The sequence below is a fragment of the Lissotriton helveticus genome, chromosome 6 (assembly GCF_964261635.1).
Source record: "Lissotriton helveticus chromosome 6, aLisHel1.1, whole genome shotgun sequence".
Taxonomy (NCBI): Eukaryota; Metazoa; Chordata; class Amphibia; order Caudata; family Salamandridae; genus Lissotriton; species Lissotriton helveticus.
The window spans coordinates 1,904,719,666-1,904,744,705 of NC_136067.1; the positions used below are offsets into that span (position 1 = coordinate 1,904,719,666).

The 25,040-nt window shown below is 46.1% G+C and overlaps 1 protein-coding gene across 2 annotated transcripts in view; it reads left to right on the plus strand.

The window, feature by feature from the left end:
- The window catches only part of LCLAT1 (lysocardiolipin acyltransferase 1), a 718,584-nt gene that overhangs the window by 244,471 nt on the left and 449,073 nt on the right, over nt 1–25,040 (plus strand). Inside the window, exon 4 of one of the 2 annotated variants that reach the window (XM_078649857.1) lies at nt 13,303–13,383. The exons of the other annotated variant lie outside the window; for it this stretch is intronic. Within the exon in view, the coding sequence (XP_078505983.1) occupies nt 13,379–13,383 (5 nt within the window). The 5' untranslated portion in view covers nt 13,303–13,378. The remainder of the gene's footprint in view (nt 1–13,302; nt 13,384–25,040) is intronic. 2 annotated transcript variants of the gene reach the window in all.

The window sequence follows — 25,040 nt, forward strand, 5'->3', positions numbered from 1 at the left end:
TACATATAAATATGTAATTTCCTTCATTCCCTCCTTGTCCCCAAGCGCACCCCTCTAATACACCTCTATTTTCATCAGGCCGTTAATGTGTTCTTGCAACATGATCTTTTCATTTTTTCTGCTCTGCACATGTGGACGGGGAATGCAGGCAGTGGCGCACAGACCGCAGATGGCCGGGCCGCATTGGATGCAGAGGCAACAACTGAAGATGATAAACAGTATTGATCCTACTACAGTCAACACTTTCCATCCCCATGTTGATACTAATCCCCACAACCAGCTGCTTAAGGACCATTCTCCTTTATCCATGTCTAGCTGACTTGACATCTTGTGTAGCTTGGCAATGGCTTGGTATACTGTAGGTGCGTTATTTGGAATAAACACACAACAACTCGTGGAGATCAATCTGCATACACCACCACGGTCAGCCAGAACGATGTCTAAAACAATGCGATTTTGTAGGGTCATGAGTCTATCCGCGACCACCTCGGCTGTGAGATTAGAGAGGGCACCTGCCGTTGCATCTATCGTGTTTTGCACCACTCGTGTAAGGTGGCGGATGTTCCTGCTGTTTACCATTGGACCCCAAAATGGAATGACTCCGGCAAAGAAGTCTCCCGCCTCCTGCCCTGCTGTATCTTCTGTATCTATGACCCCCCTTCGCCGTCTGTTATAGACAGTCAGAGGCTCAATTTCATGATAGTCCGCAGGGGCAGTGTAGGTGGGGGGAAGGAGAAAAGCAATGTAACAAGTGCCGGACCAGCCCTGTGGGAGCCATGTATAACCTGTATCCCCACATATGAAGTAGGTGCCCTGTGCGGCTAAAAGCTGTGTGTTATTTGTTCCATTCAAATTGACTGTGTGATTGCAGATGCTATCACCCATACGTATCTTTCCTTTACTTTGGACACAAAAAGGGGCTTTCGTTGATGCCACAAAAACAGGTGAAACGGATCTTTTTCTCCTGTCCATATACTGATAATATAACTTATTAGATCTGTTACCGTGGTCAGCATAGGCTTCCTGCTCTAGTGGGGTACCACATGCCCTATTCTTTTCACCTCGCCAACATAAAATGTATAGGTGATATCTGAGCTGAGACTGCTCTTTTGTATCCGTATTGGCCATATAGGAAGCTTTGTTTGTTTCCCACCAACCGGTACAAGAGCCTTTATAAGAAAAAGGGAGAGTGATGAAAGGCATGCCTTTGGCAACTGTATGGGGAAGAAGACCGCACACCCAGCAGTTGGATGTGTTTATGGCCACTTGATGCTGTTGTAAAAGGGTGATGAAAGTATTGTTCTTAAATTCATTTCTTCTGTTCTCTAAGTGTACTGGGAGCTCAACATGTGAGTGTACTATGGTGGCGTTCTGTGAGACAGCAGGTGGATAGAGAACATGTAAGAGCCAGCCAATACTTATTACCACCATGCTCATAAAAAGTACAATAATCAGAGACACTCTACATCTGCTGTGTGATAGCTTGCAGTATTTCTTTCTCATATTAGTCCTTTTTTCTTTACTGTTCACTAGTTTATTCAAGTCAGACATCATGTTCAACCGCTTCACCACCGGGTGGACTTAGACAATCAAACGTCGACTGACCTTCTAGATCTCAGTTTGGAAGTGTACTCTTGCTGGGGAGTCTTTTCCAAAAAGGGGGACTCAAAGTCTGTACTGTCTTTGTTTTTAGCAAATGTTCCGGTAGTCCCAAAGTATTTTTTACAGTGACTGGCATGCAGCCACCCCTTTCTTCCCTCGACTTAGATGGCCGTCCTCGTCGTCAGCAGGACTAATTTTGGTGCCTTCCACCTGGGGTCCAGAGAGCTCGTCCGGTCGAAATTCCTTATCAGCACCCAGTCCCCTGGGGCTATGGCATGGTCCTCGACCTGGGTGTTGTCAGGGAAGGCAGCGGCAACCTGCGAACGGCAAGAGAGTAGTGCAGACATCAAGGAAGCCAGGTAATCTGTGAGCATAGTACTGTCAACATCAGTTATTCTTTTAGGTATTGGTGTACCCCACATATTCGGTGGTCTTCCAAAGACCACCTCATATGGGGATAGGCCGGTTCTAGAATGAGCTACCATGCGCATGTAAAAGAGGGCAACCGGTAAGGCTACCATCCAATACACGCCCTTTTCTGCACAGACTTTAGCTAATTTTGTTTTGAGGGTCTGGTTATGTCTCTCTACTAGACCTGCTGCTTGGGGATGCCTTACACAATGGAACGTCCAGGTATATCCCAACAGAAGGGACACCTGTTTCATGAGCTCAGAGGAGAAGGGCTGGCCATTGTCTGAGTAAATGACACGTGGCAACCCGTATCTAGGGAAGAACTCCCTCACTAACTGTTTGGCTGTTGTAACTGCAGTATAATCTGGGACTGGGTAAGCTTCTGTCCATCTGGTTAGGGCACACACCACTACCAGGACGTACTTGTGACCTCTACATCTGTCCATTTGAATATAATCCATTTGGAGAACCTCAAAAGGGTGATCAGGGGGATGAAATCCACCCTGTTCCACTGAGATGCCTTTTCCAGTATTGAATTGGCAACAAATCATGCAAGTCTTCACTTTCTGCTTTGCTGCCGCTCGCAAGTGTTTGTTAAACCAGCTATTCTGCAGGCCATCCAACATTCCCTTCTCTCCCAAGTGTGCCGGGCTATGTGCTGTCTCTATTATCACCTGTACCATAGAGTCTGGGAGGAACCATGTCTTTTTGGTTTTAGTCATCCAACCCTGGTCAGTCTGGACCCCTCCTTGTTCAGTCCATTTCTTTATTTCATCTGGAGTGGCATGGGTCTGTATATCTTGTACATCTTTGGAGGGATCCCTGACTGTCATAGTCCTTGTCATTGGTAATACCTGTGAGTTTGTTATGTCAATTGGAGTCTGAGCTGTCTGTTTAGCAGTTCGGTCTGCCAGGTCATTACCTTGGGAAATGACATCTGTGGCCTTGGTGTGTGCTTTGCATTTCAGGATCGCTATGGCTGTAGGTAGGTGTATTGCTTCTAACAAGGCCTGTATGAGAGGGCCATGCTGTATCTTGGCCCCGTGTGAGGTCAGAAAACCTCTCTCCCTCCATAGTACCCCAAAGTCATGAACTACCCCAAACGCATATTGTGAATCGGTGTAGATGTTAACCCTTAACTGTTTTGCTCGTTTACAGGCTTGCGTCAAAGCAATGAGCTCTGCTGCTTGTGCTGACAGGATATCTATTCTTTGAGTCTCTATGATCTCATGGTCAGTAGTTACGGCGTATGCTGCCACTAATTCTCCTGCCCCTGTTCTCATGCATGATCCATCTACATAAAACGTTATGTCAGGGTCTGGGAGTGCAACATCTGTCAAGTCTTGTCTTGGCTTCGTCACTACATTTATTACTTCCACACAGTCATGGGGTGTGGTGTCATCTGTGCTTGAGGGTAAAAGAGTGGCAGGGTTGAGTATGCTACATCTTCTAATCTCTATGTGGGGTTGAAATAGTGTCAGCGCGTATCCTGTCAATCTTGCTACAGTCAGGTGTTGTGTCTGTGTCCTATTCAGGAGAACTTCCACTGCGTGTGGTACTTGTACTGTCAGGGAGTGTCCCAGCACTATCGAGTCACTTTGTCTTATGGCCAAAGCTGTGGCCGCAACAGATTTCAAGCATGCTGGCAGAGCCTGTGCTACAGGGTCCAGTGTACTAGAAAAATAAGCACATGGCTTGTGTTTCCCTGCTTGGTCTTGTGTGAGGACAGATAGTGCTGTTCCATCCCGCTCTGTCACGAACAGGGTGAAGTGTTTCTTGTAATCAGGAGTGGCTAAAACTGGCGCTTGACATAATGCCCGTTTTAGTTCTTCAAATGCTAAGGTGTGCTCTGATGTCCAAGGGAGGACGTTAGAGGTGGCTGCCTCCAATGTAGTCAATTGTATGAGTGGCTTGACTATGTGGGCATACTGGGGAATCCATTGTCTGCAATAGGATGTAAGGCCAATGAATGCACGTACTTCTTTCTGTGTTTTGGGTTGTGAAATGTTGGAAATCAATTTAATTCGTTCTTGTGTCAGCTGCCTACCCTCCTTGGACAGCAAGCGCCCTAAGTAAGCCACTTGCTGTTCACAGAACTGTAACTTCGAAGGGGACACCTTGTGCCCCTTGTCCGCCAGAAAATGAAGGACCATGAGGGAAGCCTCTTCACAGTCAGTTTCTGATCTTGCTGTGATGAGAAGGTCATCCACGTACTGTATTAATGCTGTGTTAGTAGGCATACTAATACTGTCAAGTTGTCTCTTTAATGCCTGACTGTAAACACTTGGGCTTTCTGTAAAGCCTTGGGGAGCTCTTGTAAATTTAAAGCTGCGTCCTTTTAAACTGAATCCAAAAAGATATTGACTGTCCGGATGTATTGGAATGCTGAAGAATGCATTCTTCAGGTCAATGACCGTGAAAAATGTTGCCTCAGAATCAATGGCAGTAAATAATGAGGAAATGTCTGGGACCACTGGGTATTGTGGGACCACACATTTGTTCAGTTCTCGAAGGTCAACTACTAGTCTGTAAACTGGGGGTGCTTGAGGGTCTGTGCATTTAAGAACAGGGAGGACGGGGGAGTTACACACATTCGAGTCTGTCTCCACCACCACCCCCTGTTCAAGGAGTTCTTGAATTATTTTTAATAAGGCTGTTTCAGCCTCAGGTGGAATCCTGTACTGTCGTATTCGGGGTAGGACTACTCCTTCCTTAAGAGTGACCTCGTGTGGTGTTATATCCATGTAACCTACGTCAGTCGAACCTTGTGCCCATAGATACTGTGGGACATCCTGAAGTCTGGGATCAAAATCTCTAACCGTGAAATGCCCTTTGAAATAACGCAAAAACAGTCTTACTCCTTCTGGTGAGCAACAGATAACTGCTCCCAGTTCTTTTAGGGTCTTTATACCTAGTAAATTTTCTGGACATGTCTTAGTGAGTAGTAGGTCTGTGGTGCGTGTCAGTGGACCCACCCCTAAAGAGACTGGTTCTGATACTTTGTTGACAATTGGCTTTCCAGAAAATCCCAGGGATATATTCTGTGAGCCCGACAGAGGTGCCCCTGGGACCTCGTCATGACTGATGGTAGTCCTGCTTGCCCCTGTGTCAATCAGAAACTTTCTATCTTGCCCCAGCAAACGAGCATGTACATAAGGACCCTCTTGGTCCACAGGAACTGGGATAAGGGGCAAGCAATCTTCCCTCTCGAGGCTGTTTCATGAAAAAGATTGGTATTCTGGGTAGTCTGACTGCATGTACTGATACATTTGAGATGCAGCGGCAGCGGGCGTCTGGACCTGCTGCGGGGTGGGGGCTTGTGTCTGTTGAGTGTTGTACTGTCTGGGTGCATAGGGCCGTTCCTTTGTTTTACCTGTGGCTATATTGTGCTTTAGGACGGGGCATTCCCTTACAAAGTGACCCTGTTGTTTACAATAATTGCAGGTCCCTTTAGTGTGTGCGGTACCATTCTTGTTCGTGTTTGCAGGTACTGTTTGGGCAACTAGCACCTTCATTTTTGTATCTTTCATGCGCTTCTTTTCTTGTTCTTGCTCTTCCCTTATTCTATTTTGGTGGTATTGCAACATCTGTAACATATTTGAGGGGCTATTTGCTTGCTAAGTACTCTCAACCTTCAGCACTCTATTCCTAATCTGAGGAAGGGCGTTATCTACCAGTTTGTCACAAAAAGGTGGGGATACGCTTCACTACTGTGTTTTAAACCACTGTTGACAGCGAAGCATTTCTCCAACCTAGTGTAGTAATCGCTCGTGTCTTCCTCTGGTTTCTGTTTACATGCTGAAATTGCATCCCAGTCTTCCTTTTTGGTCGTCAATAGTCTTGGTAAAATTTGTATAAGGAGTTCGGGAAGCTCCTTAATTTTTTCACCAAGGCCATCTCCCAGGGCCCTACCTGCATCTTCAGCTTGCAACTCTGCCCATTTCAACGTTTTATCTCCCACATCCCAGTCTTTCTATTTAAGTTTCTCGTAAATGCCTGCTGGTAACAAGACCTTTAGTAACCTTAGGATATCAGGGTAAGTATAGTCTCCTATGCGGAGTATATCTTTTATTTCTCTGTGAAACCCCCCCCCGGGTCTTTATCATGGGAAGGTAACAACCTCTTCATTTCCAGTATTTCTGGCTAGGTGAGAGGGGTATAGACATATACCCGCTGGACAGTGCCATCTTGTTTTCTTATGGGGTGGACCTCTCGCAGAGGGTACTGTCCTCTGGGGCGAGGATCGGGTGTCATTGAGGCGGACAGGAATTGTTCATATTGGAGACGCAAGTCTAAAATGGTGTTAATCAGTTCTGGGCCCTGTTTCATCCATCTATCTAGTATTACCTTTTCCAGTATTTTATATAATTTGCCAGGGTGGTGATGTTGGCTCTCATACAACGTGATCAAGTGTTGGACCATATAGATGCTGGCCAGGCGTTGTTCGAGTGGTGGGAGGCTCAGGAACATCTGGGCCACTATGTCGGGATTATATACATGATGTTGGGACACCCACTGGGTGGCCGACCGAGCCAACTCCCTCTCATGTGGCGTGAGGGGTGGCTCGTCGTCCATCCAATGGTCTAGGGCCTTTTCAGTTGTTGGAAACAAATCCTCAGGAGAGATGTTTGTTTCCTTGTTAACCCTTGTTTTCTGAGGTCGATGGTGTTTGGCGCCATTACAGTGCCGTGCTATGCCCAGAAAATTCATTTTGTCTGGCGTCTCGTTATTATCCCCTTCCTCTGACACACTATCCCTGCCTTCCTTCTCGGCGTTACGTATTGCTAGTATTTTCTTTTTAATCTTATTCGTCATTGCTTCTGTCTGCGCTACCTTATCATGTTTACCGTCATTGATGCTGTCGCTCCACTCTATTAAACTAACCTCCACGTCCCCATCACCCTCATCACGTTCCCTGATCAGACAGTTGACAATAAAACGGAGGATGTTCTTAGCTTTTACTTTTCTATTTTCCATAGCTTGAGCTACGCATTCATGGTTCCGTCCTGTTCTGATGAACTCATACAAGGCATCTAAATGTGTATTCATATCAGGCAGTCCATCTAGCTCTGCGATGGCTTGCCTTACTCGTATTGATATGGCGCGCATTGGACCAGTAATACCTGGCTGTAAATCATATATACATCTAGGGAGTTCAACGTCATCCTTTATTTCCTTATCCCCCCCCCCTTCCGCACCCCCGGAAACCTGTTGTTGGTCCTGGACTGGCTGGGGCGCGGCCTCTGGTGGGAGCGGGGGAAATGGTGCGTCTATGTAGGCTGGGGGTGGCTCTGCTAGGTAGGCGGAAAGGAATGCCTCTGGTGCCGTTGGTTTAATTTTAAGGGGTACATTTTGGGGAACTTCCTCTGCAATCTCCTCTGAGAGTACAGGGTAGATACCAGCAACAAGAGCATTTCTTTCCCTATCCATTTGTTCCACTCGAACCTGTTCACCCTCTTCTAGTAACTCTTTTTCTTTTGCCTGTTCTGACATTTGCCTGCTTTTCTCGGCTTTGTTAAGTTCTTTCAGGGCCCTCCTATTAGCCTCTTTGCGCCATAATTCAATGGCCTCTTTCTGCGAGGGCCTCGACTTCCTTTTCCATAGTTGTTCCTCTACTCTCATAATACATTCTGAATCCCATGTGCCGTTCGCAGGCCATCTATGCACCGTCTCTAGATCCTTTGTGTAATCTACCCAGAGGTCTAAATAGAGAATAGCGCTGATGCCATGTTTGTTATACATAAAATGGCCGGGAGTATCTCTTGGCGGGACATTAACTGCCTCTTCTAATATTCCCTTTTTAGTGCCTATTTTACACAATTTTGAAAACAGCGGCATGCTTATAAACCCCATTAAAACAATTTCAGACCTAAAACATATATAACATATTCCTATGCACTGAAATACAGTACAACCATACCGGTCCCGCGAAGGAGACACGTCTTTACCGTGTTCATTAAATGAACCCGTCTTTATGCGTTCTCAGTGGTACTCACCGGGAAGCAGAACTTGAAGACCTGGTCATCGGACGCTTGACGCTTGCGCAGGAAGGGCGGACCTCTGAAGACCTCGGACTCGGCTCTCTCACGGGTTGGGCTCTGGGTCAGGACGCTCCGCAATCTTCCTCACCGCCTCGTGTGGATGTCTGGTCGCAGTCCGCCTCCTCCGTGGGCCTGAGGGAGTTGGCGGGAAGTCCCGCTGGCGTGTACACATGAAGTCCGTCTAAGCTGTAGAAGGGGGCAGGGGCCGGACCTACATCGCCGGCGCGTGGGAAAGGGGATGCGTCCCTATTCGGGCGCCAGATTGTGGTAAATAAATTATTTACACTATCATTTCTATAAATAAATAAATATCAAAAGGGTCAAGCATAAATGAGGAGCAGAGTCCGTGGTATTAGAGTCAATGGGCTTTATTGCATTAACTCGAGTTAAGGGAGAGCTCCAGCGCCAAGCGGGCATAGGAGAGTTCTGAGCTTTATTCATAGAGTACAATATTTATACATTCTTTGCATACATAGGGAGGAGCCCTCCAAGCAGAAGGAAAGAAAAAGATATGAGCATGTAGGCGTTCACTGTAATGAGTCATAGGTGGGTGGGTGCATAGAGGGGGCAGCAAGGTCAACTAAAACTCGCAATGCCTGTTTGCGTAACTTTATCAGACTTCTCCATGAGGGCTGTTTCCTTTCTGTTGGCCAGGGAGGGCCCTGGGTGTCAGAGTGACTAGCATGTCTGGTCTTATCTCTAGCTCGGGGCAGCATGCAGATTGCTCTCATCTGTAGAAGTGTTGCTGCTTCATACTAGCAGTTGGTTTGGCCCTTCCTGTCCACCCCTTGTGTAACTGTCTTGGAGGTTTCCCTTGACATGGGCCCCACTTATCTCTGAGAGCCGACAGCAAAACTGGGCCTTATCTCTGCAGAGGGGCTTCTGCTCGCCTTCTGCTCGGGCCGGAATGCAGCTTTATCAGGTCGACCCTTGTTTGACACTGTTAAGACACCCCGGGCTGGGCCTTTTCTCCGTGACTGCTCAAAAAAATATCTAATGTGCTGCAGAGAAATGTAACGTGTGCCTTTTTCAGGGTCTGGCATGGAGGGGCCTGGTGACAGAGAAATAAGGCCTCTGAATGTGAAGTAATGCAGGGGTTTTTATTCAACATGGCACATGGTGAGAGGGTAGCGCGTGGGGGCACGAATACATATAAATATGTAATTTTCTTCATTACTCACAAAGGGTTTTGAGAAGTCTTTTGTGCCCCCAGACAAGCTTGAGCTAGAGCAGGGAGGCAGGAAATCCCAAACTCATCTGTGAATGGAAACCTCCAGAACCTTGTCCTACTTCAAAGCTGGCACAAAGCATAAATATTGGCCCTTAAGGGGCAACTCTTTACTACACCTCTTGACCTGTGGATACTACAGAAGGACTGCTGTGTTGCTCTGCTGGTAGAAGGAACGCTACTTTGCTGCCCTGCTTGCTGAGAAGGACCCTTTATCCCAGGCTGAAGTGACTTTAGGGGCAGCTAACTGACCTGCTTTTCTGAACTACGAGGAGATTTCAAGCTCCAGGGGCCTCCCTTAATATGCCCAGCTGACCTGCTTTATGGACCTGCACCTGGATGTGCCTGACCCCTGCTGATAACCGCTGGCGTGAGTTTCTGATCCCTAAGAGGTGCCCATCCTGTAGTGTAGCTCCTATATTCCCAATAGGCTCTGCGCATTGGAATAATATACACTATAGATTTGACATAGGACTGAGGTCAGTATGTCTCTATCGAGTATATTAAACGTAATTGTGTTTGTGCCCGCTAACTCAGAGGTCACTAGAAACGTTCTCGAATAAACAAGAAGGGATTAGTCTCTGACAACCACATAAACATGACACATTTGTTTCCCCTAGAACCGGAACAATATCTTCAGAGTCGTCGAAACAATAGATAAGTATTTCACTCCATCAATCGTGCATGCTTAGTTTCTACAGAGTTGCATAGAAATAGTGAGACGGGCGTTTCAATAAAAAGGGGTTTATTGAACAGTCTTCTTTCTCATCAAGAGAGGTGAACTGCTACAATCGTTAGACAGAATGCGAAGTATAATTCGTACACCGTAAACAGTAATATAAAATAATACTGTATTAGCATTGTCTTTGGTTATGACATGTAAAAATACATAAATAATTAACAAAGGCTAAAATACTCAACTCGTGCTTCTAAAATACGCCTACCCCAATGAACCTAACCTAAGTCTAGTACGAGGGAAGAAGTAGGTGTTTGTCTTTAGCATAGGTTTAGTTTTTGCCAAGAATTGCCAACGGTTTCTCTAGGTTCTAATCAGCTCCTTACCTTAGAATTAGAGAGGTTGGTATCTCTTTCCTGGGACTCGATTTCCCAACACCAAGCAAGGGGAGTCCGAAACACTGGAGCTGGATTCTCGGCAGGAGGATGACCGCTTCTGGTCAGTGCGTCAGCTGGAGAGTTGGCTTCCTTCGGCACTTGCTGTAGCGAGCTGCGTCGTGCAAGTAGGTAGTCGAACTGCACCGAACCACACCGTACTTTGCCATAGCAAGTGAAGGTATATTTAAAACTTGAAGGTGTTTAGGAATGCCAGCTTTGACGTAAAGTCGGGCATATGAAGGTCCTGAATGAACCCCTTAGGAATAGATGTTCCTTCATAATAATGAGTTCTTGGAGAAATCGATATTCAAGCAAGGGGAAGTCCCTAACGGCTTAAGATTCTGTTTTTCCAAGAAATCGTGACGTAGATGAACGGATGGAAGTAGCCATGCCTGTATTTGGGTAGCATGGACTACGCCTAAAGGACTGGATTTCTAAGCCTATATAAGGGCAATGCGAATTATTCCTATATAAGGGCATGAATCGGGAAATTCATTCGGAATCTAAAATTGAGCACAACAATCCGAGCCTGAACCCTTGGTCCAGCATCCCTTCAAGATAAGGAGAAATCTTGAAGCATTGGCCTCTTGCGCTCACCAAAGCGAAGCTCCAGTGAACTAGACTTTTCGCACTACAACACCAACTGTGCCGGCTGGCAGTGCGGGATCTGCTTTTTGCTGTACAGCATCTAAAGCCTGTGGCGACCGCCAAGAAGAATCTCCAGCAACAACCGTCCATGACGCCCGACCGGATCTTCCTGTAACAGCGATGAACACACACAATGCTTTTCCTGTTCCTTGCAGCCCCCTCCACTGCAAACTGGAGTTTTATCACTGGACTCTAAAAGATAATCTGATCTCTGTATCTGGCCTGCACTCCAACATGGTCAACCTAAAACATGTGACTTTCACCCTGTCACGCACCACCAGATAAACTTGAGTGGCGCTTTGTGTTTTAGGCGCTATTCGTACTTAAATGTTTGAAATTGCATATCTGCCGTTCTATTAATTGTTTTTTGGGTCTCAAATAATGTAACATTTTACTCTATTTTTCTAAATTGGTTTGGCATTTTTTTTTCTTGTGTTGGCTTTTCACTTTTTTGCTGTTTAAGTGCTGCATAAATGCTTCACACATTGCCTCCAAGTTCAGCCTGATTGCTGTGTCACCAAGCTACCAGAGGGATACGCACAGGTTAATTTGGGGTTGCTTGTACCCTGCCAGGAATTGTGATTACTGCTTGAGCAGGCTTGCACCCCCTCAACCAGTCACCCAGCTTCCTACCCACAAGTAAATGATAAAGAGAAATCAAATAAAATGCCCAACAGTCTAGCAAAATCCTGTTGCGTGGAAATATCCTGCGCTTCCCATACCTTTCCTAAATTGTGAGCGTAGCCCTTTGTTACAGGGAAAGGAATGATAGCTTGCACAGCCCTTATAAATGCTATCATTATAGCGATTGTTCACGCTACATACAAGCCATAATATGAGGTTTTTTTTATATCCTCCTAAACTAAATTAAAATGTGTCAGCAGACAGTATAAGAAAAGCTACGTAATGAGGGACACAGCAAGGGTTTTTAGAAGGTGGCGCACAGCTTAAAAGTAACGCTAGTAATTAAAAAATAAGGTTTCTAGTTTTGCGAGGTGCAAAGGGACGAGGGGATAAGCCATATAACCCCTAGAAGAGTACTAACAGAAGTCAGTACTGGAAAATTGAAACAAACATGGCGTCCATGCACACTCTAATGATAAACATAAATATCGTAGTCTTAGTTAATTGTCTTTGTAGAGACAAAGGTTAGTAAAAAACACAGTTAAACAGTATGTAACACGAGTGATCCAGCGTTGATGTGGTGTATTTTATTGTTCAGACACGGAAAGACCAGCTGACAGGTGTTTCGTCGTGTATGGCACAATCTGCCTACGACTCTTCAGGGCTGTACCGGTCGGGTACAAATTGAAAGGTCGCTCTATTGGTGATAGTTCCGACCCGACAGGGCCCAGGACCGGTGAAAAAGACTGTCTGTAGAGGTTCTCAAGCGGAATCCGAGTATCAAGCCCACTTATCCGGCACACATTAGGAATTCTTTCCGGATGCACCCGTCCTCTCACATGCTCCACGTAATGGTAACTAGGAGTCACGTGCCTTTACCCCGCCGTGCTCCTTACCCTACGAAAACATTTTTAACCACTTATTCCTGAACGCCACATATCATTTGCCTTGTTTTGCTGTTTTGATTTGGATTGATACTCGGATTCCGCTTGAGAACCTCTACAGACAGACGTGACGTCTTTTTCACCGGTCCTGGGCCCTGTCGGGTCGGAACTATCACCGATAGAGCGACCTTTCAATTTGTACCCGTCCGGTACAGCCCTGAAGAGTCGTAGGCAGATTGTGCCATACACGACGAAACACGTGTCTGCTGTTCTTTCCGTGTAAGAAAAGCTACGTGAAAAGACAGTACTTAATTCCCAAGATGTTTGAGAATAAGATGCACGGATTGCGCGTGTCTAAGACAATACTAGTAGTAAGTATTATTTTCCGCACCACCTTTTATATGTTGTTGTTAAAGAATGCATTAATTGACGTTTATTAAGGTGCACAGTGGAGGTAATGTTAGCGCCTTCCAGTACATGTAAGTGCCCAATGACATATCGTAGTAGATTATAAACTTTAGTTTTGAGCGAAAATTGATTTCAGTGCTAGAGTTTTACGAATGAATCTATATTGTTTCTAGTTTGTGCCTCTGCAATTCAATACTCAAGTTATTCCCTCTTTGCTTCGTATGTTATTATTAGAGCTTAATCAAATAAACTTTTAAAATGTGCTCTGTAGTTGTCGAAGTTTCTGTAGGTCTTATTCTGTTTGTATGTAATTTCACAATCCATTAAATCTTCACTCTTGCAGGGATTTCCTTTCTACACTATCAGTGAAAAAGCTGTCTCATAAATCCAATCGAGTAGTTTATGCATACAAGTCGAACATGAAGTAAGTGCTCAAATCTATTTCTGTTCTCTACGGATGAGGTATTCAAAAAACAATATCCTTGTGTAGGATTTCTTAATATTTTTCTGACAACAGCCACCTGACCTGATTTCATTTTGCATACATTTTATTTCTTTATTATGTTTGAACATTATTGCACTTTATTTGGTATTCCTTATTGCCGATTGGTGCACAATTAGTTTTGCCTTTCCTCCCTTGTCATTTGGGGGAAAGCAGGGGGGAGGGACGCAATAAAAAAATCCATTTGATCGTTATCTTATTTTTTTACGTCTTTTATTAAAGACACTACAGCAACAAATAAAATCTTCACTGTCTCAGAGATCAAGTGTTGCATCAACACTGGCGGCCAGCGTGATCTGGGGTTGCGGGGAGGGTGGGATTTAAAAAATATACACTTACCTCCTGTCGCTTCTCTGCCATGTTGTCTCCTCTCCACTCCACGTCGGGCCTGAAGTCACAAAACAGGAAGCACATCCAGACTCCCCGAGCGAATGTGATTGGCTCCCATAAGTGAATCACTATGCTGCACTGCAGCGATGTGATTGGTCTGAGCGCTTTAGTTCGGCACGGAGGCTGGGGGCCTGGGCATGTTCTCTACCCAGGCTGTATGCAGCCTTTGTGGCGAGCATGCTTAATGCCCTTGATTGTTTGGACGACACTTCTGTTCAGTGTGAGTGATTCTTGTTCGACGTCGCTCCTCCTCTGGGTTCCTAGACTAGTAGCCGGCCAAGTGTTTACAAATATGAACCTCATAACCGATCATCCTAATCTAGTTTGACGCATGCTGGTCCTAAGGATATTTGCACTTATTTGCCAAGAGGAGTGAATTGCATATGTGAATAACACAGGATTGTGACCGTATTTGTAAGGGCGATACGCTGGTTAAACATTCAGAATATTGAAGAAATAAGTTCAGTGACTACTTTACCAATACTGTTGGTCCAAGATCAGACTAGTGAAAAATGATTGCATGTTTCGCTGCATGTAAAAAATTATTCTGACTTTCCTGAGTGTTCGCTTTCTCCCGCCCTGATGAAGCCTTTTGTAAGGTGAAACGCGTTGGCTGCATTCTTTTGAAAAAATACAATAAAGTGAATTGAACAAATCATTAACCAAGACTTTCAATCACCCTATCTAGTGTTGATTACTTGTACATTTTAAAGTGACAACTGGTTGTAGCTGCCTCTCTACCTGTATATAATCCATGTAGAAGACTACTGGTCCAGGCACAAGCAAGTGTTCTTGGCTTACTGGACGATGGCCCCGTCACCCAGCTGGGAGACAGTCAGACCTTGGTCCCGACCCCTAGTTGCAGCAGCTCAAAGTCTTGGCAATCTTCTTTCTCCTGATGTACAGTACTATTGAAAAAAAGTGTGCTTCATGCTCCCAACTTTAGAGTCCAAACCCAGACACAAATCTGGTTTAGTATCTGGCTCTTTCAAATTTGGGTTGTGGGCTCCATTTAAGTGTGCTCTCCTCTCCTCTGCCTTTTGTCAAAGGGACAGTCTGTCACAGCAGAAGTGTCTCCAATTGGGATTGAACCACATCACAGTCCCTCAGGCCCGCTCCCCCTGCGACGGTCCTCCTGTCCAGCTTGCCCACAGTCCGCTACCCTCAACTGCCTTCACTCATTTTTCTGCCTCTGCTCACTCCTGCACTCTATTTTGTCTCTTGCTGTACATTCTGCCTGTTATTTTGCCTCTTTCTGCTCTTTTCTGACCTTAATTTTGTCTCCTGCTAGTTTCTAGCCTGCTTTTTGCTTCTTTCTGCCAGTTTCCCCTTTTTCCTGATGTTTCCCTCCCTTCGCCTCGCCTTCCCGTGCCCTGCCCTCCCCCAGGACCTACCTAATGGAGGCCACAGTGTGACCCCATTGAGCAGGTTTGCATGCCAGCTCCCCCACAACGGTCCTGCTGTCCAGTTTGCCTGCAGTCCGCTAGCACAGCAGATGTCTGATCGTCTCCTCTGTCCAAGCTGAATCTTCTAGCTTGAACTTGAAAGGTTTACCTAGTCCTCTTATGAAATAATGTCTAAAGTTCTGTATATTCTTCTGTGTGCCAGGTGCCCTTCCTTCAGGGAAGTTTATTCCAGCCTTTGGACAGCAGAGAAGGGTGTTTGTCCCTTACAAGCTGTAATTTCAAACATCGGTTAACTTCCAGTTTCCCTGTCGGAGAAAGGTCTAGATATTGGTATGGTGAAGCAAGTTTGGCAACAATTTCAGCTCTTCAATGATCATTATTAAAAACTCTGCTAGTTCCTGAGTTCCTTAAATTACTAATGAATAAATATCCTTTAATTCCATTTGTGGTTCCTCACTGGAATCCAAATTTCCTTTTGATATGTCTCAGAGGGTTCCCCTTTCAAACCATTGTTCTCAGTCCTATTAAAGTTCTTTAAACGGACGACTGATTCTCCTCTGGATATCATTTTAAGCAGGAGAATAACTGAGCTGCAGGCCCTCTTTGCCTCATCTCCATGACTGCTTTTCTGAGCATTTGGGTTAAAGAGTCCATTCTGATGAAGGTAGTTTAAAAATGTAATCTATCTAAAATAATTGTCTTGCCTTTTGCCTATATCTCCGACACACCTGATCGAAGGATGTGAAAAGATTGGATTCTGGATGTGGACGTGGTCATTATATTAACGTATAATTTATTGTGAATTCAACAGATATCATTGTTGTTGCCTTTGATGGAGCCCCTGAAGGCAAGTTGGTAGGAAACAAACTATTCCCAGATGGATGTCTTTGTGCATAAAACAGTGTTTATAGCTAGTGGGTATAATAAATCTGCCAGAAGGTTTCAAACTTAACACTGAAGAGCAAATCGACCACTTCTTGCGAGGTGTTCCTACTCAGTCTGTTTGCCAAGCCGGGGCTTGGGGCTTGGTGTACTCTATTGCTCTCTGTTGCTGAATATTATTGCTTTGGTGAGCCAGCTAGATCTCCACCCCAGTTTTGAAGAGCAGTGCTTCAAGGTTTTCTAGTAGAATTTTAAGTACAAATATTAGATCCGCCTTCTACAGAGTTGTTTGAGTTCTGGTTCATATAAGTAATATGCGGAAGACAATAAGTGTTCGAAGAGCAGGTTTCTTATGTCTGTATTATTCTTTCTGATGGATACTGCTTCTGTCGACCCTTCCAATAATGGCTTTTGAAACGAATTCTTTAATTTACTTTTCCATGGCTCTGTCATTTAGGCCCTTCACCTGCGAAGGAATTATGGCGGAATTGACGTCAATGGCTCCCATTGCATTTATGAGTTCCCAACGTCCCTTCTCTACGAATGGTGTTGAACAGCAACACCTGGTACCTGTGTCTTGTTGCTGCAAGAAAATATCCCAAATCCCAGTATGACATCTAGGAAGGCGATTCATATATGAAATCTGCGGGAGTGGTCATATCCATCAAAAAGAGCTTTACCTAGAGTATGTGGTTGTTCATTTAGAATTTCAGAGCTTTGAAAAAGAGAAAATTCAATGAAAGGCCTATGAGCCACACACACTGAGCAAGCCCTCCTTGCACAAATTACGAAGTATTTCTCGAATGGACTTATTGTTTGTTTACATTACAGAATGCCATTTACTTTGTTACACTTGAACCAGGGATAGAAACGTTTTGTGAGTACGTTTAATTGCCAATTAAGGATTTTCAAATCATTTTTGCATTTGTCAAGTGTACTATTTTGTTCGCGCACCACATGTTAATTGATCACTGCGTTATTCGCTCAGAACACCATTCCATTTTTTCTAATCCGTGTATTTATAACCTGTGACAACTGTTTGTATATTGGTAAAAAACTATTGGGCATACTAGCAGTACGTTTGGTTAAGCGGTTTGTTAGTCCTTAACTTTAGAAAAACATGGACATAGATGAATATATATTACATCATTGGAACCTTCATCATCTACAGCCACATAATTTGTTGACCAAACAACAAGAGTAAAATGGCGAGCAAACAGATCTCTTCCACCATGCTTATACCATCAACATTAGTGATGCCTTTGCTACCAGCCTGTGCATCGCCCAGTGAAGTCACAGCTTAACCCACAGCAGAACGTTTTGAAATAAGACAAAAAGGATGATCAGGCTGAATGAGAACACTCACACCCTTACGGGCCAGCTTACGGTTTGTGACCGGTTCCTGTCAAATACATGCTTCATGATGAGAAGGAGCTTGACTGGGATCTTCAGCATTACTAAAGAGAAGGAGATGAAGGTACAACTAGATACCAGCAATCCCCTATGATTTACGGGTTGATCTGATAAGAGACGAGCAGTCCATGAAATGCAGTTCTTGTAAGCCCTCATCAACCACATCAGGTACCCCAACCATCTCCACTTCTACCACCACCAACGCAGCACAGGCACAGTCCACCATCCTTCTCCTTTGCAGCTCCTCAGTGAGTTGAGGTTGATGTCTCAGAGGATTATGAAGCAGATGATGAAGAACAGGAAGGAGAGTTGTTCAAATCTGCACCAGCAAAGGAATGGGTGAAGTATATTGTTGCAACAAGAGGTTAAAAAAAACGACCCCACTCTAGTTTACCACTTACTAATGCGAGGTTCCACAGTTAGCAGTGAATGTTTTTGAAGCCCACTTTATGTTATATTAATATAATTTTATAAAGCGCACGTACGCCCATAGGCTTCATGGCGCTAACTACAGAGAGAACTCCGAGACAGAGCGTTGAGCCTAGGCCGAGGGGAAAAGCCAAGTTTTTAGATTTTTCCTGAATACTAGGAGATCCTTGCAAGCACGAATCTCCAAGGGGAGGGAATTCCACAGCTTGGGGGCGAGCACAGCGAACCTACGGCCGCCCTGGCGGTGTAGCTTGAAAGCTGGAATAAACAAGAGGTGAGAGCTGGCGGAGTGAAGGGTCCGGGAAGGGGTATACCTAAACAGAAGGCTATTAATGAATTGGGGCTACAGGTGTAGAGTGACTTAAAGACCATGCAAGCAACTTTAAATTGTACTCGCTGGGAGAAAGGCAGCCAGTGAAGTTGTCTCATGGTGAGTCTGGCGGACTGCCAGCGAGCCTGATGGTGGATCAGTCTGGCAGCTTGATTGTGGATCAGTTGGAGGCGTCTGCAGAGATAGAGGGGGAGGCCCAAATAGATGGAATTAGCGTAGTCCAGTCGAGACAGGACTAACGCTATCACCACCTGAATCAAAGCAGGCTGCGTCAACATCCTGCTGATTTTCTTTATCCTGCGCAGCTGGTAGAAGCAGGAAGATACCACCGCGCCCACCTGGGATTTCAATGAAAGGTGGCTGTCGATGACTACTCCCAGACTTTTGACTGATGCTGAGGGGCGGGGGGGGGTACAGGACCCAGTTCTAGGGGCCAATATTGAGGGCCCCAGAATGATTGACTTTTGCCATTGAGGATTATTTCCGTTTTACCGGGATTCAGCTTTAGGTGGTTAGTATCCATCCAACGGCAAATGTGTAACAAGGTATCCTGGAAGTCCATAATAGAGTTAGGGGAGCCGTCAATTGAGAAGATGAGTTGTAAGTCATCCGCATAATTAAATGTGGTGACCTGAAACTCTCCTAGGGACTGGATCAGGGAGCGAGGTACAGGTTAAATAGGAGGGGGGACAATGATGACCCCTGAGGCACACCACAAGTTGTGTTGATTGTGGGGGCCGTGAAAGGAGCAAGACTGACTGCTTGAGTCCGGTCACTAAGGAAAGACCTGACCCAATTGAGAACAGTGCTCCGGATGCCTGCCCGTTCGACGCGGTCTAGAAGGATGGCATGGTCGACCGTGTCGAACGCAGCAGAGAGATCCAGTAGGACCAGGGCCTGAGGGATTCCCTTATCAGCGTTGTTACGGAGGGAGTCCATGACAGCGGTGATGACGGTCTCAGTAGAATGGACTGGCCGAAAACCGGCCTGATGGGGATCTAAGTAGTTAGAATCTTCGATAAAGGTCGAAAGATGGGTAGTGACGTAGACTTCAAGGATCTTAGCCAAGTAAGGGAGAAGGGAGATTGGCCTATAATTGGCCGAGACTGAGGGATCCGCACCAGTTTTTTTTTTTTTACAGGGGTACAATTACAGCTTCCTTAAAAGCTTTGGGGACCACACCCTGGTGGAGGGAAGCATTAAGGAGGGTCAAGATGGGGGCAGGATGAGCCGATAATATTTCCTTTAAGATATATGGCGGGCAGCAATCCCTAGGGGGGCCAGATTTCACCCTAGTGGCAAGAGCACGTAAGGCGTCCTCGTTAAGAGGAGGGAACTGCTCAAAGGAAAGGACGGTGGGGGTCGGGAGGATAGAATGCTCAATAGGGGCGACAGCTGGGATGCTGGCTTTGATTGTAGAGATTTTATCTCGAAAATAGAGGTTGAGAGAATTTCACAGGTCCTGTGTCGCCGTAGGTTGAGAGGATACTCTCTCCATGTTAGATAGTTTATTAACAATGGCAAAAATATCCTTAGATTTATTTTCCGAGTTGGTAATTATGTTCGAAAAATAAAGGGACTTAGCTGTGACAATAGCTTGCTTATAAAGGATACGGGCGGCTAAATAGATATATTTGGCCTGAGGGACTTAGTTACTCATCCACTTGCGTTCCTTTTGACGGATGTCTAATTTTTTCACCTTCAGATCTCCAGTGAACCATTTCTGAGAGTCCGGGCGGCGACCTATTCTGAACTTCTTAAGAGATGCATATGAATCACTTGCGGCAAGCAGCCAGCAGGAAACGTTCGCTTCGGCCTTCTCAGGGTCCAAATTTCTGGCAGAGGCGGTACTAGCTAAGTTGTCGAGGAAAGCTTGTTTGTTAAGAGTGCTCCATTTCCTGACAAGCCCTCCGGCCGTAGCCGGGGATTTAACGTCGCTTACTATGGAGATGGAGAATCCTATCAAAAAATGGTCTGACTAGATACAGGGGGAAACGGTAGGGGTGGATATAGTGAGGTTGTTACACCATACCTGATCATGGGTATGGCCCTTGACATGCGTGGCAGAGGTGATATGGTGGCAGAAATTGAGGCCAGAAAGCAGTTGCATGAGTTCCAGCGCCTGCGGGCCACCCGACTCATCGTTGTACCAATAATTGACGTCGCCCAGCAGGAGAACTTTGGAATAGTCTGTGACTACCATAGCTAACTGTTCGCACAGAAGAAAAGGGAAAGAGGCCATATATTGAGGGGGTCTTTAGATGAGTACACAAATTAAAGGGCCAGTCTTAGCGTCGAGTTTAATAATCAAATTGTCTACTCCAGGGAGGGTAAGGCCAGACATGGAGGTGAACACGTGCTCCTTTTTAGGTCTCGCACCTGCGACACATGGCGAAGCCATGTCGCAGAGCGAGCCTATTGTCGTCGGTTCTGCTTCCAAGGAGAGAAAGAGGAGACAGGAGATGTGCACGCGCAGCAAGCCGGAATCGGATCAGGTCGCGCGCTCACCCTCTCCTGTCTCTTCTTTCTCTCCTTGGAAGCCTCATGCACTTCTCGCATACACACACACACACACACACAGCCATAGCCCCTGCTTTTCGCACAAGCACACACACGAACGCACACACACAGAGAGACACACACACAAGCACACACAGAGACCAGAGACACACGAGCGCACATACACGCACATACACGCACACACACACACACACACACACACATGCACACATGCACACATACAGACACCACCCCCACCCCCCCAAGGGTGAGATGTTCCCCCCCCCCCCTCTTTCCTCTCACTCACCGGAGAGGTCGGCGCGCGCCCCGCCGAGCAGCAGGAGGCAGGCGGTGAGCAGCAGCGGCGGCTCCATGGCGCTCGGTCCAGCCGTCTGTCTGACTGCCGGCGTGTGCCCCCTTTTGGCCTCCTATACAGATGCGTAAGAGAACAAGGACCAGTGCGTCCCTCCTACGCACTGAGCGAGCACGCGCGTGCCCGCCCGCCTCGGAAAGAGAGTACGGACAAGGACCCAGGTCTAATATCAGCTGCGCACGGCCCGAGAACAGCGAGCAGACCAGGGCCGTGGAAGTAGAAGGACAAGGGCCGCGAGCCCGCCTGCGCTCGTTTATCGCTTTGTGTGAGCACAGAGGCAGTCTACGCTGCCAGGTAACCGTGAGTATTCCCAATATTCGGCGTTGCTTTGGGGGTGCCCAGACACTCGTCTCCCGAGCTCGGGTGTCTTTTCGCCGCAGCTCAGGGCAATGCTTACACTTTTTATTTTCAGTGCGCACTTTGATTTTTTTCAGCAGCCCTGCATCCCTGTGCTATGGCAGTAGCCGCCACATACACCGTGACATGTGCAGAGACGGCGCCAAGTCCACACTCACGAAACTCCTCACTGCAATGGGTATCATTTTTTATTTATTTATTAATTTAATGCGTTTTTCTATAGCGCGGACTTTACCCGAAGGCGTCAGAATGCTTCACAATAGGAACAGAACTGATACTCGTTTTACTACTTGCTACTACTTTTCCTTGTTGAACACGTCGCCAGAAGCGCATGCCTTTGAAAAGAATCCCCCACTTCCCAGTCCCTCCACTGTGCTCTGACAGTGATCGTAAGATAGCTCAGCGGGCTGTGCGCCTGCCAGGGTAATCCAAGTCAGAGATTGTTGGATTTCCAGCTGGCTCTGCTCAGCAGCTCAGACTTCCAGTCTTCAGAGGTACCTGAAATGGTAATGCATTATTAGCAAGCACTTGAGCCCACTTTAGTTTGTTGGGATTTAGCCGTGCATGAATAGTGATGGCGTGCGGGTTGTGCGTGTTGGTGCTACGCACAGTGCAGGGCCCCTGCATGCTTGGAGTATTAAAGCGCCTCCTCTTTGCCATAGGCAGGCTCTTGTGTCGTGCTGCTTGTTACATTTCCGTTGGGCAAGCGAGGTGAACACGAAGGACAGGCTGTTCGCTCACGGGGCACTCCCCACCAAGTGCTTAGAACTCTACAGAGGAGCTGTCCAAGTGGAAAGCAGTTCGAACGGTGTGCTATTGTGCAAAGGAAGAAATGCTCCGACAGCCAGTGTCTGGAAGGCCGTTAGGACAGGGGCGGAGTCAGACACTTGTCAGGCGAATCTCTGGTGCCTTGTATCAGAACCCCCACGCACATGCCAAACAGTTATTGCCGAAGCCTTGGTGAAGAAAGGGTGTGCCCCAGTGGCAGACTGAGTTCAAGTCTGCGATCGCTCTCCTTCTCTCTCTCTGTGTTTCTCTCTCTTTCTGACTGTCACTCTCTTTTTCTTGTCTATCGACACTTTTGTTTCTCTTTTGCCCCTCTATAGTTTCTCTATCTCTTTTGCCCCTCCACTGTCCCCCTCGCTTTCTTTCTCTCTCTCTTGATCTTTCTATCACTCACAACCTCTCTCTTACTTGCTAGCTCTTCTCCATTCTCTCTTTCTATATCTCTGCCCTCTCCTTTCTCACAGACTCTTTCGCACTTTCATTGTACCTGTTTTACCCCCTCTTCTCTCTATCTCTTGTTTCTCTCTCTGCCTCTTGTTTCTCTCTCTCCGTCTCTTGTTCCTCTCTTCTCCGTCTCTTGTTTCTCTCTTCTCCTTCCTCTCTGTTCCTTCTACTTCACTGTCTTGCTCCCTTTTTCTGTGTCTCTCTCACCGTCTCTTCTCTTTCTTTTAGTCTTCCCTCCTCGTGGACTCTTTATCTCCTTTATTTCTCTCTATCATGCCATCTCTTCTCTATCTCACGCTCTCGAATTATCTCTCTATTGCTCTCTCTCGCTCAATCCCCCCCTTTATTTCTCGCATTCTCTCTTGCCCCCAGCCCTATTCTGATTGTTCCATATTTTTTTAAGTAATATTAAACTTTGTTGTAATAAATCTCATCGTCCTGAACCTTGTATGATATTGCCTGGTGTTTCCTAGCCATGTTTCGAGTTGGTGGCCTCTATTCTGGTGTCTTGGCCGGTATTTTTAGGTTCTTGTGTTCGCCTTGCCTGGCAGTGCGACCTAAAACCGGCACTTGCCACCCAGAGCGTGTAGGGGGCCAGGCAATGCCTCATTGAAAAGGGAAATATCTATGGAATTATACGATTCTGCAGAAATGACATTTTCCACATAGTTATGGATTTGCCGCATTTGCCACATAATCCAACATCTGCTACATAATTTGCAGATTTCACACCCCAAAAAAATATTGTTCGCTCAAACGAATCAAGCATTACAAAAAGTGCCAAAACATGGTTTCAAGCAATGGCAGACTATTTGCAAAGGTTAAATGATGGCCTTTCAGTTGTTGCTTGCTGAAATTAGTTGTTTTCCAGATAGGGATGAATTATGCTGCATAAAGCATAGACACCAGCAGCAGAGTTATAAGGTGTGGAGCCGGACAGTCAATTTATGTATACATTTTTTAAACTATGCCCTGAAAAAATGGCAACAATGTTGGGGTAAATAAGCTCTGGTTTACTTAAGTACCACATATAGACTGCATTTTAAAATATCGTACATAGTTAGGACAGGGCCGGCGCTAGACATGGGCAGTGTGGGCAGCTGCCCAGGGCCTCGCGCTCAGGGGGCCTCGCGCCCCTGTGAAAGGTCACACTTCCACAGCCCACCACAGGGCCCCCTGCCTCACCTGATTAGATTACGATTGGGGGACGGTACAACCAGAACGGGGGACGGCACAATAGCTGAGCCAGCAATTATGTTGGCTCACAATGTCAGGGGCAGGGCAGCGCCTCGGTTAAGTACCTGCCATTATCGGCGCTGTTTGTGCATTTTGTATCTAGGCAACAGAAGGCCCCTTTGGTTCCAGCACAAGACGGACACACGTAAAAGGAGGTGGGTGAGGGGAGGAGGGAGCAGCCAGATCAACTGGCTTTTGTTAACCATCGAATCTTGATAGGGCAGTGTCTCTCATCTTCATTGAATACAGCTAAAGTTTGGTAATAATAATGCCTGTGACATACAGTGATCGATACATTCTTCCTAGCTCGATAAATTAAAAGCCATTAATTCATTTATGCAGAAACACTATCTGACTGATACTGATCTGACACAGGGGGGCAGTATTACTTACAAAACATAAAAATATTTACCGTTCTCGTTGCCATCTAAGCTAGGTACAGCTACCACTTTATTTTCTGCCCACTATTGAAAAACACCCCTTCAACTGAGGTTTTTTGTTGTTGTTTTTTTTGTGTACTCTGATGAGCTCTCAACACTGTCTTGGGAAGTGCCTTGTTACTGTTTGAAGGCCCATGGGAGGGGGCCCCACTCCAAGGCCTTCAAGCACTGGATCGAGCTGCAAGGTCATAGTGTGGGGGCCCCCTTCCCTGGGCCTTGTAGACTTCGGTGTCTGTTTCAGAAAGCACAGCAGGAGTGTACGTTTTAAGCAGGACTCATTCATATATTGGTGATAGTGAAGGTGGCAATGTATGCCTCTATTGAGCCTGTCCTGGACTACAATATGGTTTATCATCTTTGTCATGGCAGTGGGCACCGTAGCCATCGGTGGCTATTGGGCAGGAAGCAGAGACGTGAAAAAGTAAGTGAAGCAAAATCAGTTGCCGTGGAAACAACGTTCATAAGTTACTAGTAGAACGCAACAGCACCTTGCCGTTTAAGTATAGTGGACCTTTTAAAACAGTGCTCTACGCTTTAAATTTTGAACTGGGGCATGCTTTAACATCCTTGGCTACCATGCTCATTCTCCGCCC